The sequence below is a fragment of the Lathyrus oleraceus genome, chromosome 2, assembly GCF_024323335.1.
Source record: "Lathyrus oleraceus cultivar Zhongwan6 chromosome 2, CAAS_Psat_ZW6_1.0, whole genome shotgun sequence".
NCBI classification, from domain to species: Eukaryota; Viridiplantae; Streptophyta; class Magnoliopsida; order Fabales; family Fabaceae; genus Lathyrus; species Lathyrus oleraceus.
In genome coordinates, this window is record NC_066580.1 from 42,588,801 (window position 1) to 42,604,266 (window position 15,466).

Genomic DNA, 15,466 nt, shown 5'->3' on the forward strand with positions numbered 1-15,466 from the left:
AATTGTTGAAGGAAAACTTGAGTTTAGGGTGGTACCTGGGTATGTGAAATTAAGGAAGCATAGTGAATGAAGAAAGTAGAGACTTTGATTAAGGAAGTGAAATCATTTTGATTAATGCTCTCATAAAAGAGATGACGACGCTGCTAAGACAATGAATACAAAAGGGCTTGAATACCAATAATTGCAAAAAGTTTCCAAAACACTCAACTCCTCATGTTTATAGGCGAGGCAATTGAACGACGCATATCATTTAGGGAAGAGAATTACGAAATCGACGACTTGAGCCCTGTTTGGGAATACATGCATACTAGATTGCACTCAAGTGCACTATAATTTGTGTCATGCCTTAACTTATCGCGTTAGTACACGTGCCAGAAGGAGGCGACGAAACGCTTCAAAGATGGAAGTGCATTTAATGAGCTTGTTTCCCATTACCTTTTCAACTTTTTCAACTAACTCCAAACTTTTAAGTTCTAGCTCATACTAGATAACACCCTGGAGGCTGGCCAAATAACTAAAGGCTTCCCTGACTCACTCAATTCCTGACAAAGCCTTGAAGATAACTCTTTTGTGTAGGCCAGAGACCTAAATAACTAAGACCTACAAAAAATGGACAACGAAGAAAAAAATTTAAGAGCGACATCAAGCGAAGAACACGTGGAGTGGGTGACCCCTCCTTCCACCAAGGCATTTTGAAATATAATCAATAATAATTTTCACAAAATGATATCTAAATTCATCTAATAATATTTAGTTTTTTTTTCTTTTTTGTTTTTGATTGTTTATGATTTGTTTGCGGTTTTTATTTTACTTTTGTAATATTAGTTGAATTTGATGAATAATGTATTAACTTTTGATAACAATATTTGTTTGTATTTTTTTTACAACATACTTGTTCATTTAAACAAATTATGGAAACTAATAAATCAACAATTTTAATTAAAAAATATACTAATATTTTAAATTAAAAAAAATTAAATTCCCTTTAAGTATACAAATATTTCTAAATATATCATTACAATAATTTAATGTGACGTGTGAAAGGAGTCTACCCTGCATATATATATAAAACGAAAACACCTGTCCATGGTGGGCCTAATTTCCCGACGAAAGCGAGCAACTGAGTGAGAGAGTATATACTATAACGCGTGGAAACAACCAAAATGAAATCGAAAGGGAAGAGAACTCGTAAAGAGATGGAGAGTGAGAATCCCAATTCCGACGCTAACGCCGCACTCATCAACTCATTCATCGAAATCACTTCTTCCACTCAACAAGAAGCACTTTTCTTCCTCGAGAGTCACAATTTCGATCTAGACGCTGCCGTTTCGACGTTCTTAGACAACGACAACACCGCCATTCCGATTATCCCTATAAACGACAATACTGGTAACGCCGTTTCACCTAATGAATCTCTTTCGCCTGATTTTCAACCTTCGGAATCTCCGTCGCGGTCTCAGTCGCCGCCACCCTCCCGCGCACTCCGATCTAGACGGTCTCTTGGGAAGAAACCGTCTGGAAGTCGGCAGAGTGGGATTCGGACTCTAAGGGATGTTAAAGGTGATCAAGATTTGGGTTCTGGTTCTGAATCTGATGAACCGCAGGAGTATTACACTGGTGGTCAGAAGAGGTAATCTATTTCAGGATAGGAGCATTACACAATCGAATTTCGTAATTTTTTTAATGGATTTTGATTCTGGAATTGCGAGTGAATGCTCTGTGCTGTAATGTGCTAATTGCGAAACTAGGGTTTAGGTTTTGTGAACTTGTGTTTTCGCTTACGTCTTAAGCCCTTTTTTGTGTGTGTATATAAAAAAATCTTAGGGTGTGCCTGGGGAGGGCATTTTGGAGGGGAGGGTTTGTTTTTCTTTTCTATATTTAGCTAGCTATAAACTGTTTCTAAAAATGAGTGAGTTGTGATAAAAATATGTTGTGATCTAATGACACGGCAATTTCTTAAGATATATATAGTAAAATATAGACCTAGCCAGTCCGCAAATCCTAATTCATCTGGCAGAAGCCGATATTGTTAGGTTGAACGTCATTACTAGGGTTCGAACACTGGTACTCACCGGTTGTGAGTTGTTATTACCACTTTGTGTACAGACCGGAAAAAATAAATATAGAACTAGCACTCAAAAATCTTCATCCCTAATAGAGCCTAATGTCTTCCTCTTCAATATAGAATATATTTAGAGTAGTTAGGTTAGACTTTTTAAATAATTTTGATTTATCAAACAAATGTTGAAATATGTTGAAATTAGTCTGTGCATCTTAGTTAATATAAGCTTATAAAAACCTATTGGCTAGTGAGGCATTGTAAAATTATTTTAATTGACAGTTTCAATGAGGTAGTAATTCATCCTAGAGCTTAGTCTCAATTGATATAATTGATGAGTTTCAATGAGTTAGAAGCTCATACTAGAGCTTAGTTTCATTTGATATAATTGATGAGTTTCAATGAGTTAGAAGCTCATACTAGAGCTTAGTTTCATTTGATATAATTGATGAGTTTCAATAAGCTAGGAGCAGTTTTAATATACCTTTGTCTTCATTGTTGCAGTGGTATGCTTGTCCAAGATCCTACTAGAGGTGGCCATACTGTGGATGATATTTTTGATCAGGCTAGACAGGTAGCGGTTGATGCTCCTACTGAAAATTCTTCAAGGTCAAGAAGTTTTACTGGAACAGCCAGGTTGCTTTCCGGTGAGGCATTGCCATCTGCTCCTCAGCCAGTAGAATCAATTACACATGTGGTCACTTTTTGGAGGAATGGGTTTTCTGTCAATGATGGTCCTTTGCGTAGGTTGGAAGATCCACAAAATGCATCATTCCTTGAGGTATCTTAACTTGTTATCAACTTTGTTTTCAATAGTTTTGTTTGAAATTATTTATCCATATTTTTAAAATTTTATCAATTGTCTTAACGTCTTTTAAATTTATTGAAAACTATTGCTTGGACTCGTGAATGTTATTGATGCCAGCATCTAATAGGAAACTAAGTTTAGGCAAAAGCTTGGCAACTAGGCTGAATAGAGAAGTTCTAGAATAATTGCGGATATGGCCAGATAATTAATATAACTATAAGGAGAGTGGAGGAGGAGGACAAGTCTGAGGGTTAACATCTTTTTGCTTTAATGAGAGAATAGTCTCTTTGCTTAGAGCTGTCTTATGTCATTATAGGGGATTCTCTTTTGCAGTTTTTTTCTGTCAGTTAATAATACAATTTTTACTTCTCTTTAATTGGGATTTTACCAATTGGTCGGACCTATGAGATATTCAAAGAAGAGCTAGGGGTTACTGGAGATTGGAAGCTAGACACGGTAGCAGTCAGTTTGTGGGTATACTTCTGGGCATAACAGGCCAAGACCTAGGCCAACGAATTCACTATGTCATTATTTCTGCACCCAACCCCTGTTTTTGGGGGCACAAAAAGGAGTGCACAAAACCAAAATGATGTGGTTAAGTAAGCTGTACTCACTAACTTAGCAAATGTGGAGCTGAAATTGGACAATCTTTTGAACACGCTCTCAGCTGTAAAATTTCATAGCTCCTTCATTGTGTAATTTCTAATTTCAATCTTGAAAACAAGGTTGTTCTTTGAGTGGCAGTTAATGAAAGGATACTGCTTTTGGGCCTAAGCCGCTGAAGAATGGTCTAGAGAACTGCTGACGTGACCAATTGATTAGGAGAGAAGCTATAGGAAAAGAAAAGCCCAAATTAGGGGATCATTAGGTATCCTTTTTGTTGGATCCTTAGGTTAGGTAGGGAGGGGGAGAATCATCTCTTCTATGATGAGCTTTGGTATTGGGATTCTATCATTTTCTTGTTGGAAGTATTATATGCTTCTCATTAGTTTACCTCAATGCAGAGCATAAAGAAGTCTGAATGTCCCAAAGAGCTTGAACCAGCTGATCGGCAAACTTCTGTTCGTCTCAACCTCACAAGGCGGGATGAAAACTACCCGGTATGTCTCTTCTTTTCTTTCATCAGCTTTGAGTTTGTGTTCTATTTATACATTTTCTTTTTTACTTATCTATTTTCTTTTTTACTTATCTATTTTCTTTTTGGTAACATATATCTAGGAACCGGTGAAGCCAAGGAATACTCCTTTTCGAGGGGTTGGAAGAACTTTAGGTGACAGCAGCTCAAGTGGTGAAGCTGCCAGTGAGCCTACTCAAACCGCTGCGAGTGCTTCCTCATTTACTGTTCCGGTGCCAACAATGGGTTTAGTTGTAGATGAGTCCCAACCAGTGACCTCAATCCAGCTAAGGTTAGCTGATGGTACAAGAATGGTTTCTCGCTTCAATCACCGCCATACAATCAGAGATGTTCGAGCATTCATTGATGCATCAAGAACTGGTGGGGCAAGAAGTTACCAACTGCAGACAATGGGTTTTCCTCCCAAACAACTTACTGATTTGGACCAGACTATAGAGCAAGCTGGTATAGCCAATTCAGTTGTTATCCAAAAGTTATAGGTTGTTTTCCCAATTTTATTTCAAACCAAATTGAAATTATCTTAATGCATAAACAATGATTAAACTATTTTTGTGAATTTCACAAAATGTACTTTGTTGGTATACTCCATACTGAATTGCTTTCATGAAGAGGAACCATCGGGATTAAATTGAGGCTTTTTACAAGGAAAGCTGGTGCCAAAATTTGGTTTGGTCACAAATCATACAATATTGTGTTTTAAAAATATCTGCTTAGATGCTTTCATGTTTACCTCCACATTTTAGTATTGAACTGTGTTCTCAAATAGTTTCCAACTTTTCTAGATTAGGATTTAATAAGATGCAAACTTAATGAAGTAGAACAACAAAATGTTCTATTATCTTTGTTCACCTTTTAAGTGAAATCAGAATATTTTACTTAATTTTTAGGCTAAATTGTAGAGTCTCTTAACTAATCTATGATTTAAAAAATGGTAATTAGTCCTTCATGTTTAAAAACAATGTTAGAATATTTTACCTAAATAATCCCGTTTTTAATTTTTTTTCCAAAATAATCCATATTTCAAATAATTTCCCAATCTACTCTACTTTAAAAAAAAAACGTCAAAGCATTGGTGTCATATCAATTGATGACTGTTCTTTAATTTAAATAAGAGGTGCTAAGTGGATTGGTTTCTTCGTTTAGTGTTATCAATCCAATTGGTGTATGTTTAAGAGGTGGCGTCAATTGGTTAGACTCATATGTGTGTTCTGTAATGGTTTTTCGTCGTCGTAATGGGAAAGTGATTTAGTGATTTATTTGAGAGACAAGTCTTTGATGGGGATGCTCTTCTAGAACATCTGTAGTTTCGAGCAACTACAGAGGGAGTTGATTCGTTGGACCTAATGATATCAATTTGATTGTTATAATCAATTAAAAATATTTTGGTTAGGTATTTTTTATTTGTTTTGATATTTGTTGTATGTGTTGTTTATTTAAACCTGTCATCAATGTTCGTTTTATGATATCTGGTTTCTTGTTGGAAAATGTTATTGTTTTTAAGTGTGTTTAAGTTAGGGTGATGTTTGTCGTTAACATTGTTGTAATGAAAAGTTATTAATATATCAAAATCAATGGTTATTGAAAGGAGGTACTAAATTATGATGCAGAGGTTGCTCCGAGATTGGGATAATTTTTTCGATTGTGTCCGGATTGACGACATATACTACATAGTCGTATCATTTTATCAACCGTGTCCATTTTTGTTCTAATAAGCGTGTTGTTTGTCCGTCCTTTTTTCTTTCTTCGCATCTCATCGTTGTGCCAAACTATGTCCCTTTGACATGGATGTCAATATTCCTCCATTGCTAGCACCGCGAAGCTTTCGTTGTAGACATTCATGACACTAATGACCTTGTAAATATCAGATAGATGGTTGTAAGCGTTCTGGCGAGTATGTGCGCATGCCGCAATGACATGAGAGCAAGGTATACGCAAGGCCTGAAACTTGTCACAGTCGCACCAACTTGTGTTTAATCTGACAGCGTAGGATACATTTAGCCTCCTCTCATTATGGTTCATTGTTTTCTGTACACTGAAAGTTTGTTGGTTAAAGATTGTAACCGCGTGAGTGCTATTTTTGATAGTTTTCTCTTTCATCACTTTCATGCAGCATTCACTGAATAATTGACATGAAATTAACATTGCACTCTATCTTTCGCCTCTGGTTGTGAAGGTCGATGCCAACCTAAAATAGGTTGTTCTCGGCAATGCGGTTATTGGTAGATTTTTAATACCTTTGAAGATGTTGTTCATGCATTTCACAAGGTTTGTTGTTATGTGATCCGATTGACATCCTCCGTCAAATGCCATTGTCCACTACACCAATGGTATGTTATTCACCCACCTTCTTGCATCTGCAATTGACAATCTAATTTTTTCACGGTAGTGTTGAAATGACGGTTGAGGTAGAGCATACCATGCATTCGCCACTTTTTTGCGAAGGTTCTTATCTTTGATTGTCCGCATGAAGTTTTGTGCGATATGTCTAATGCAATAGACATGGGTAGAAGGATGATTATGCAATCTATTATCATGGTTATTGTAAGCACTCTCAATAGCAACATGTTTGTCTGAAATCAAACAGAGATTGACTTGTGGAGCAACATGTGTTCTGAGATGACTAAGGAAGAAACCCCAACCACCGACGGTTTCACCTTCAACCAGAGAAAAGAAAATGGGAAAGACATTATTGTTGTCGTCTTGTGCAACAACCATAAGCAATGTGCCCTTATATTTTATGTATAACCATGTTCCATCAATTTGAATAATAAGTTTGCAGAATGCAAAACCTTTGATGAATGATTGAAACGCCCAAAAGAGTCGGTGAAATATTTTATTTTCACCAACACAAGTTCCGTCTGGCGTAAATGCTGGAAATGTCTCCAGAATTGCAACAGTTCCCGGTGCATATGTCTTAAATGCCCATAAAACTGTGGCAATTCTTTGTATGAATTCTCCTAGTTGCCGAATATTTGTTCAACAATATTTGTCCTTGCAATCCATATTTTCTTGTACAAGAGAGTCTAATTATATTGTGTGACGATATGAGATATTATTATACTCACCTTCACTGGTGGGTCATTGTTAACAAGCGGTAAAATGTCTTGATATATCAATTCATCGCTTAATTTTCGGTGATCCTGTACAATACTAATGGCAATGCAACTGTGGGGTGGTTCTATAGAAGCTATCTGCCAATAATCACTTTTATTCCTGTGAGACGCAACCATCCGAAACATGCAAAGAACGTTACGAAATTCAATGACATACGTTCTCGAATCAGTGCATTTCACATTAAAATGAACAGAGTTATCCATGTGAAAATTTTGATAGCTCGCACACATTATTCTTTAGTGCGGAACGTGTCTCCCATTTTTAACTCACCCCCGACCGCATATACGGGTTGTAAAAAATATCGTCGGCTGTGTCATCGTCATGCAAGTCCATGTTTGTCATATGTTGAGGCGGATAATATACATGACTTAGAGGTAATGACGTTCGGTGATCATCATCTCCAGGGTTGTTGTTCAACATATGATCAACATATGATCAACATATGTCTCACTTTCTTCTTCTTCTTCTTCTTCGTCAAAGACGTCGACTTCCACTTCGGCGTCGGCTTCATCTGAGTCTTCTGCTTTAAATTCATCAAATTCAGCTTGATCAGTTATTTGAGATTGTTGAGATGGTATAGTTTGTTGGAGATTAATATATAACTTAATAGAGTTGAAACCCAGATGTTCATGACTAACAAACATATAGTCGACATCTTCATCGTCTCGCACCTTTAGCGGATAAAATTTACATTGATTGTTTTCGAAATAAATTGGATTCTAATATGTGATTTGTGACACAGGAAACGATCATAGATAGGTTTCTATTAGTTTTTTCAAATGCAAGAAATTTAAATTTCTCTTGATTATAAATCAAACAATTTCAGTGTTTCAAAAACTAAACCCGTATACATCAGAGTCATATGTCTCATTGTTGCAGTGAGCATTGATAATATATTTGAGTACAAATGACATAGTATGATAATGAAGTTGTGTTGGTTTGACAATGAAGTTGTGTTGGTTTGAGTAAGACTATGAACTTGTGTTGGTTTGAGTAAGAACATTAATAGAAGAACGTGACAAGACCATGCATGCAAGAACACTAGCCAATCCAATTGGCGACTGCTTTGGAAATTTGTACATGGTCATCAGTCAGTTTGGCGCCTTTTGTGCACTCCCTTGAGATTCTGCGCTGCACGCCATAGCCATGCAACCTATTGACAAGACCATGCATGGAAGACCTGCAATGACATAGCCATGCAGCTAGACACCTAGGAAGTCACCTAGGAAGATGCCAACCGAAGAAAAACCAACTCGTAATTATATGGCTTGGTACATATCAGTTGGATTTAAGTTCCTCGCCAAGGATATGTACCTATACGACCCACGACATATCACTTACACACAAGAATGTTCAACATCTAACCCCCTACAACATTATCAGACCGGTTACTCACAACCCCCTACCCATCAAAATTATCGGTCCACAAACAGACAAACCTACGACCTTAACATGCCAAACACCCAACCACAATACCACGAGCATACCTCGTACCACCACCAACAAGAAGATCATCATCAAAACACCCAAAATCGCTATGCACCTAACACATTACCCTACCATGGCTACCTTAGCCAAAACACTCAGTGATCATTTAACACTAATCGACCCTCCTACTATAGCCAAGAAGTCCAAACATCACAAAACCAAAACATGCAACAACCATATGGCTACCAAACACCACAACAACCATTTCAACATTTTCTCGAGGCATCATTCACACCAATGTTGCCTTTCAGTCGTCCTGGTTGCCCTCAAATAAGTCAAACACATCCCAACTACTCTAGCATGAGTCACGAACTCAGCTATGGCGGTAACGCGTCATTGTATACAAGGACTTCGTGGATTTGTCTGAATATCTTAGGGAATCTCATGTGGATGGTGGTGATGTTTCTGGGTCCTCAAATCCTCAAACATCTGGGGTGAATCATCAACGTGGGATATGACTACGCGTTTGGGTAGCTAAGGGATGTGGAACCAGAGGTCGGTTGGCTCATCCCGATCAACGACATTAGTGTTTTTGGTATTCATATGTAAATGCATATTAATATTAATACCAATTGATTCGATTTTGACTTTTATATAAAATGTCCATTATTTTTCAAAAAAATTACATAACACACATAAGTGTCAGACCGATTGACGCCTCTTAAACCTAACACATAAACGCCAATTGGATTGACAACACTAGGTGCAGAAGTCAATCCAATTGACGTCCCCTCTTTAAATTAAAGGACAATCGTCAATTGAACTGACATAAATGTTTCAATGTAGGATAGTTTGAAATTTTTTCTGAAATATGGGTTTTTTGGAATTTTACAATATCTAACTCATCAATATTAAGATAATTTATTCTAATTTTTTTTATCTAAGATTTTGTCTTCTATTAAATTCAATCCAATGATAATCGAACTGTTAAGATTTGAGTTTAATCTTAGACCCACAGATTGAACCGTTAACCCAAACCAAACATTATTACTGTTGGATATTAAATTTAATCACATTATATCCGACTCAATCTTCAAATATCTCTAGACATAGTTTTAATTGCTATTTACAAAAACATCATAATTTTTGCTAAAATATCAACCGTACTCTAATTTTTTCAAAATTACAAGTTTGACTGTCAACTATCTTTCTACAAGATTCAATTTAGAGAGAGGTTGATATAAGGACTTTGAAAGTAGAGGAATCATAGAAAAAAACAAATAAATTTACTATTATTTTTTAGGTATAATATTTGATTTTGTAAAAAAAAAATTGTATAAAATTATAAATGAATCATGATTATTAAGCTATATTTTTATCATTAAAAATAATATAAAAATATATATTAAATTTGAAAAATTTATTGAAATCCATAAATATTCTTCAAAACTCTCTCCCGTTAAATATAATTTTTAAATTCTCTTAAACTTTTGTTTTATGAATAAGGATGCTAATAGATGCTTAATTTTCATATAAATAATCCATATTTATAATCGGTTATTAAAATCAATTGTTATAATCGGATTGTTATAATCGGATTATAATCAATTGTTATAATCGGATTCTGTTTTGTAAAATGATTAAAATCAATTATTAACTGATTATATTATAATCAATTTTATAATTAGTTTTGTTTAATTTTTTTAAAATCATTTTTTTTGCAAGAGATTTTTTATTTTCATAAAAAGACTTCTTCTTTCAAAAAAATATCATTTTTTTTTATTTTGGAAAAAACACTATTGTTTTATTTATTTATTGAAAAACAATTTAAATCTTTTTCCCTAAAAAATATTTGTTTTTTGAAAATTTTCTTTTTATAAAAAATCAATTTGATTTTTATTTTTGATATGAATGTTCAAAATATACATTTGATTAAAATTAATAACATATTCAAAAATATGAATTTAGTTAAAATTATATTAATAATTAAACAAATATAAATTTAGATATGAACAATTTAAATAAACATCTAATTTGAGCATCCATAATTATAAAATAAAATAATTCTTTCCTGCTTTTTCATCTCAAAACTCTATTATTTTTAATTTTTTATTTATTATAAATTCGTCTCCTCGCATGTTTTTCTAAACTCTCAACAAAGTCAGTTGAAGAATTTATTATTAAAAATATACCATTTTAATACTATTCCGGTCTGATTTATAAACAAAAGTATACCCTCAAAGAAATTATGCTCTACTAACAATATTAAATAATTAATATAAGAATACTTTTGAAATAAAGATATTAAATTAATTTATATTTATTGATATTTACTTATAAATATATTTATAAATTCGAGGTAATAATCACCTTAGAAATTGATATCATTTAAGGTTGAGCATGACAAAGTGTGTTTGGAATTTCTACCTACAATGTAATGCTGTCTTTAGTCTCATATAATCAATTTTAGAAGTTGATTTTTTATTTTCATATATATCATTTAGCTTTCCTTAATTGCAGTCTTATAAATAGAGACAGTTTAACCTTGTGCGGTTTTGTAGAACGGAGAGAAAACGGCATTCAGTTTTTCCCAATAAAAATTACATTTTTTTAATGTCTTCCCATTCATTCAACAAGTTCAATTTTTCCCACTCAAAGAATTACATTCTTTATAATATCTCTTGTCATTCAGTTAACAAGTTGTTTGGTCCGGCTATTCACTAGCGATAGATAATGTAAGAAATATGTTTTCTTTGTGCAAATTTGAATTCCTTTTAAAAATTAAATTAAAATACTTTTACTCACAGGAATGGATACCTCATGGACTTAGATAGCGAAAAATATAAAAATACTTATTTTTTTTTTGAGAAGAATCTCGGAACCCACTCTAAGTAAATAAAAATTTAAATTATAGTTATAAAATTTTGAAAATGCATTTTAAAAATTATTTTAAAGATGAATCTCCATATGGTATTAGAGTTTAAATTCCGTCGTACCCATTCTCTTTCCTTATTTTCAAAAAACACAAATTTTTCTCAAATTCTCTTAAAGATTCTTCCATCAACCAAGTCCAAAATCAAACAACCAAACTCAAATGTTCTTTAATAAACATCAAGTACAACAAAGACATCATTCAACACTGAAATAAATTTTAGATTTGCAAGTTTTTGATATTTTTTGAAAAGTTTTTATATAAATAAGTAGAAATTGATGATTTAGGTAAGAAATGAGTAGAAATTGCATGAATGATACTTTATACATACTTTAAAACATGTTTGTTGGTTGAAAATAACTATCAAACCATTATTTTTGGGGTTTGATAGTCTGCATTGCCGCCATTGACAAACCTGAAAAGTTGAAGAAAATTCTGGAGATGCATCTCCGGAATTTTTCAATGTTTCGATTGCACAGTAACTGGAGATGCATCTCTGTAAATTATCAGTCTGCTTTTTGTTGTTGCTTTTCTTGCTTTTAGGTTTGCTTGTACTAATTGTCTGGTTTACTTACATGCATTATGGCTGATAGAGATGACAAACTGAGGCACGAGAGAATTGCATAACATGCATCAGATTAGAGGGAGAAGAGTCAGGTTTCAGAGGCTCCTGTTCAAACTAGCCTGACTCATGTGGATACATCGACTTCTGAGGCTCATGCTTCTCCAACTTCTTTTTCTCATAGGAGACGAGTGTCACATACTAACACTTCACTGTCTCCATCCTCCCGTAGGCGACAAGTTTCACCTATTCAGGCACCAGAGGTACCCGAGTCACCGATGGTACCTGAGGCACCAGTGCCACCCCAGGTACCGGAGGGACCTCATGCTGATGAGTCAGTTCAACCTCCGATTCATGAGGCTGCTGAGGATGATGAGCCAATGTCACCTCTAGTACTTGGAGGAGGCCCTGTAGAGTTGTTATTGTTGCCTCTGTACCCAGGCCATACCGTTAGACATATATGAGACAAATATGTAAAGTTAGTTGAATTCTTTCTTTTTAAATTACGTTTATTATTATATTACAAGTTTCTGAAATATATTTATTTTTCTGTAGGACCGTGTTTCGCTGATGTTTATTAATAATGGGCGAAAGATTACTGGTTTGCCTCAGCTAAATGAGGAGTGGTTTCAGGTTTCCTTGTCCCTATATGGGATGAATGACTTGTGCATGACCGATTATGTTACGATCAACCATGGGATGCTTAATGCATTCATGGAGAGATGGCACACCAATATCTCGTCATTTCATCTCCCGTTTCGTGAGTTGTCTATCACACTCGATAATGTGTCGTATTTACTGCATCTTTCGGTTAGGGATAAACTTCTAGATCATGAGAGGATTAACATAGACGAGGCACTCGAGATGATGATAGACTATCTGGAACTTGACCCAGAGGTTGCCATGAGGGAGTTTGAAAAAACCAGAGGGGCTCATGCTAGGTTTGAATTCCTGAAAAAGGTATATACATATGAGATCCTTAGAGTTGAGGAAGATAGAGGCGATGACGAGTAGGTGGGGCTCCATAGAGTGTATGCTATGAGAGCATATCAACTATATTTGGTTGGCACTGCTATTTTTATGGACAAGAGTGTCACTTATACATATGTGGTCTACCTACAGTACTTCGAGGACTTCGAGCGGATCCATGAGTACAACTGGGGGGCCGCTTGTTTAGTCTACTTGTACTCGAAGTTATCAGATGATTGTAGGTGGAAGACGAAGCAAGTCATATGAAACATCAAACTATTGACGGTAGTGGTTATTGGTATTTTAATGCTTCTGTGTCATTTTCATTGTATTTTGCAACACATTTACTGATAATTCGTATGTGCCAACACTTTTAAGGCTTAGATCCTCCAACACTTCCCACGTATCTTCGATTGGCCGTGTATTGAATTACACTAAGGATATGTCGTGTGTTTCTGCATTTTCCCCACTCAAAGGGAACCCGATGATAGATACGTTCAAAGTGTATCTTGACCGTTTAGTTGTCGAGGATATGCACTTCAACAACTATGTCGATCACCGTGAGACGCGTCCATTTGACGACATAATGCTATACTCGGGATGATTGGCTTACGACTCACATCTCACATTTTCTCATTTGTCAGAGCGCGTCATACGAAAGTTTGGCTACACTTAAACTATTCCCAAACACCGTGTTGTATCTGTTTCTCCTGCTATGACATGTAGAAAGATGAATGCCATGTTTGGTGATTATCTTAGTCATTTGGTATCGGAGGAGGCACAAAGTACCATAGCTGAGAGCGACTGCAGCTACATCGATGGGTACATTAGGTGGTTCTTCACGGTGTCACATTTGTATATGGTGTAGGCTGATCCAGAAGATCCACCAAGGCTAGCTCATCCGGAGATACTAGGGGAGGAGCAGACAAAGTTAAATCATGCTCATCATGTCTTTCCTAGATGTCGCCGCATAGTGGAGATTGTGCAAGTAAGCATCAAAAAAGATATCTTTACTGATGGGTATGAGGTGAGGCAGGTCCTAGATGTTATTATGATGGAGGCACTGATGTACCAGAGACAATGTAAGATGATAGGGGGGTTATGGATACCAAGGAGCACGAGGAGCCAAATGAGTTGTAATCCAACATACGCAATAGTTTATAGTGGTTGTACCTTGGATTCATTATGAATTGTATTTTATTTTCACTTCATTCTACTTTATTGTGTATTTTGAGTTTATTTATATATGTTATTTTTTGACCATTTGAATTTATATATGTCATTTTTCGCATATCAATTGTATGGTTTAAATATCATCACAGAACAGGGTTCTTAACATTTATAAATCACCACTTTCATATGCGTAACCATAAAACAAACATAATTTGCACTGTTCTGATAAGGTACGAAGATACATCTCCGTAAATCCTAAACAGAGATGCATCTCCGGAATAATAAATATGTAAAATTCCTTTTAGAGTGAGATTCATGGTGTATATTTTAAAATATTTCGGAGATACATCTCCGAATTAGTTAACGTTTTGTTTTTAACCAGGTGTGTATGGAGATGCATCTCCGAAATCTAATGGCCGTTTTAGATTTTCAATAGGATATTATTTCATCCCATAGGGTGGGATAAGAAATTCCCTTGGAGGAATATATCTGACACACCCAAGTTCCTGAAACTCCTATGTTACCAATAATTTAATCATAATAATTTTAAATTAATACAATTATTTTTTTCTTCAAAAAGTTAGGTATTTGTTTGACTAAAAATATAAAATGTTTACAAATATTCTCTTCAATTTTTGATTTTTTATATGATATTTAAAATTGGATTTTTTAAATAATTCATAAATTTTTACCAAATTTTCTTAATTGCTTGTAACAAAATTATGGGATTATATTGAATTATTAATTTTTTTGTTGATATTATCTCATTTCTTAAATATTTTTTTACCACACTTTTTAAGAGGTTCGATATAAAAATATGGATTTGTATCAGATATTTAAAAAATTTGGTAAGTTTTATTTGAATTAGTTAATATATTAAAATATGTTGGTATCCACACGAGTTTACTAGGTTTTAAAATAAAACCTATTATAATTTTTTTCTTTTATTATTATGTTTTTGACATCTCTCTCTCTCTCTCTCTCTCTCTATATATATATATATATATATATATATATATATATATATATGATTACTCTGTTATCCTCCATTGTCTGTCTATCCATTTCAAGAATTTATTAAATTTTATCCCACAAGAGCTATAACATCTGAAAAGTTTTCTTTAGTATCCTTCTTACCATGATCATCATTATCTTGGGTATTGGATATAAAAGTAACATCTTTGTTCTTCTTTATTTTTCTTCCACTTATAGCAACTTCAAAGGTTTAAAGGTATCCAATAAATTCATCAACATTCAAGGTGCTTAAATCTTGAGCTTCTTCATTG

At 34.5% G+C, this 15,466-nt stretch overlaps 1 protein-coding gene across 1 annotated transcript; it reads left to right on the plus strand.

The window, feature by feature from the left end:
- Nucleotides 1-1,088: 1,088 nt before the first annotated feature.
- LOC127117990 (plant UBX domain-containing protein 4) lies at nt 1,089-4,651 on the plus strand. Its single transcript, XM_051048121.1, has 4 exons — nt 1,089-1,630; nt 2,564-2,840; nt 3,872-3,967; nt 4,086-4,651. The coding sequence occupies exons 1-4, from the start codon at nt 1,164-1,166 to the stop codon at nt 4,479-4,481; spliced, it is 1,236 nt and encodes a 411-aa protein (XP_050904078.1). The 5' UTR covers nt 1,089-1,163; the 3' UTR covers nt 4,482-4,651.
- Nucleotides 4,652-15,466: the final 10,815 nt, after the last annotated feature.

Excerpts from the sequence above, each read along its gene's own strand:
- LOC127117990 (XM_051048121.1), top strand. The coding sequence starts at position 1,164 with ATGAAATCGAAAGGGAAGAGAACTCGTAAAGAGATGGAGAGTGAGAAT. Across the intron at positions 2,841-3,871 it reads AAAATGCATCATTCCTTGAG|AGCATAAAGAAGTCTGAATG; the intron begins GTATCTTAACTT and ends ACCTCAATGCAG. Across the intron at positions 3,968-4,085 it reads GGCGGGATGAAAACTACCCG|GAACCGGTGAAGCCAAGGAA; the intron begins GTATGTCTCTTC and ends ACATATATCTAG.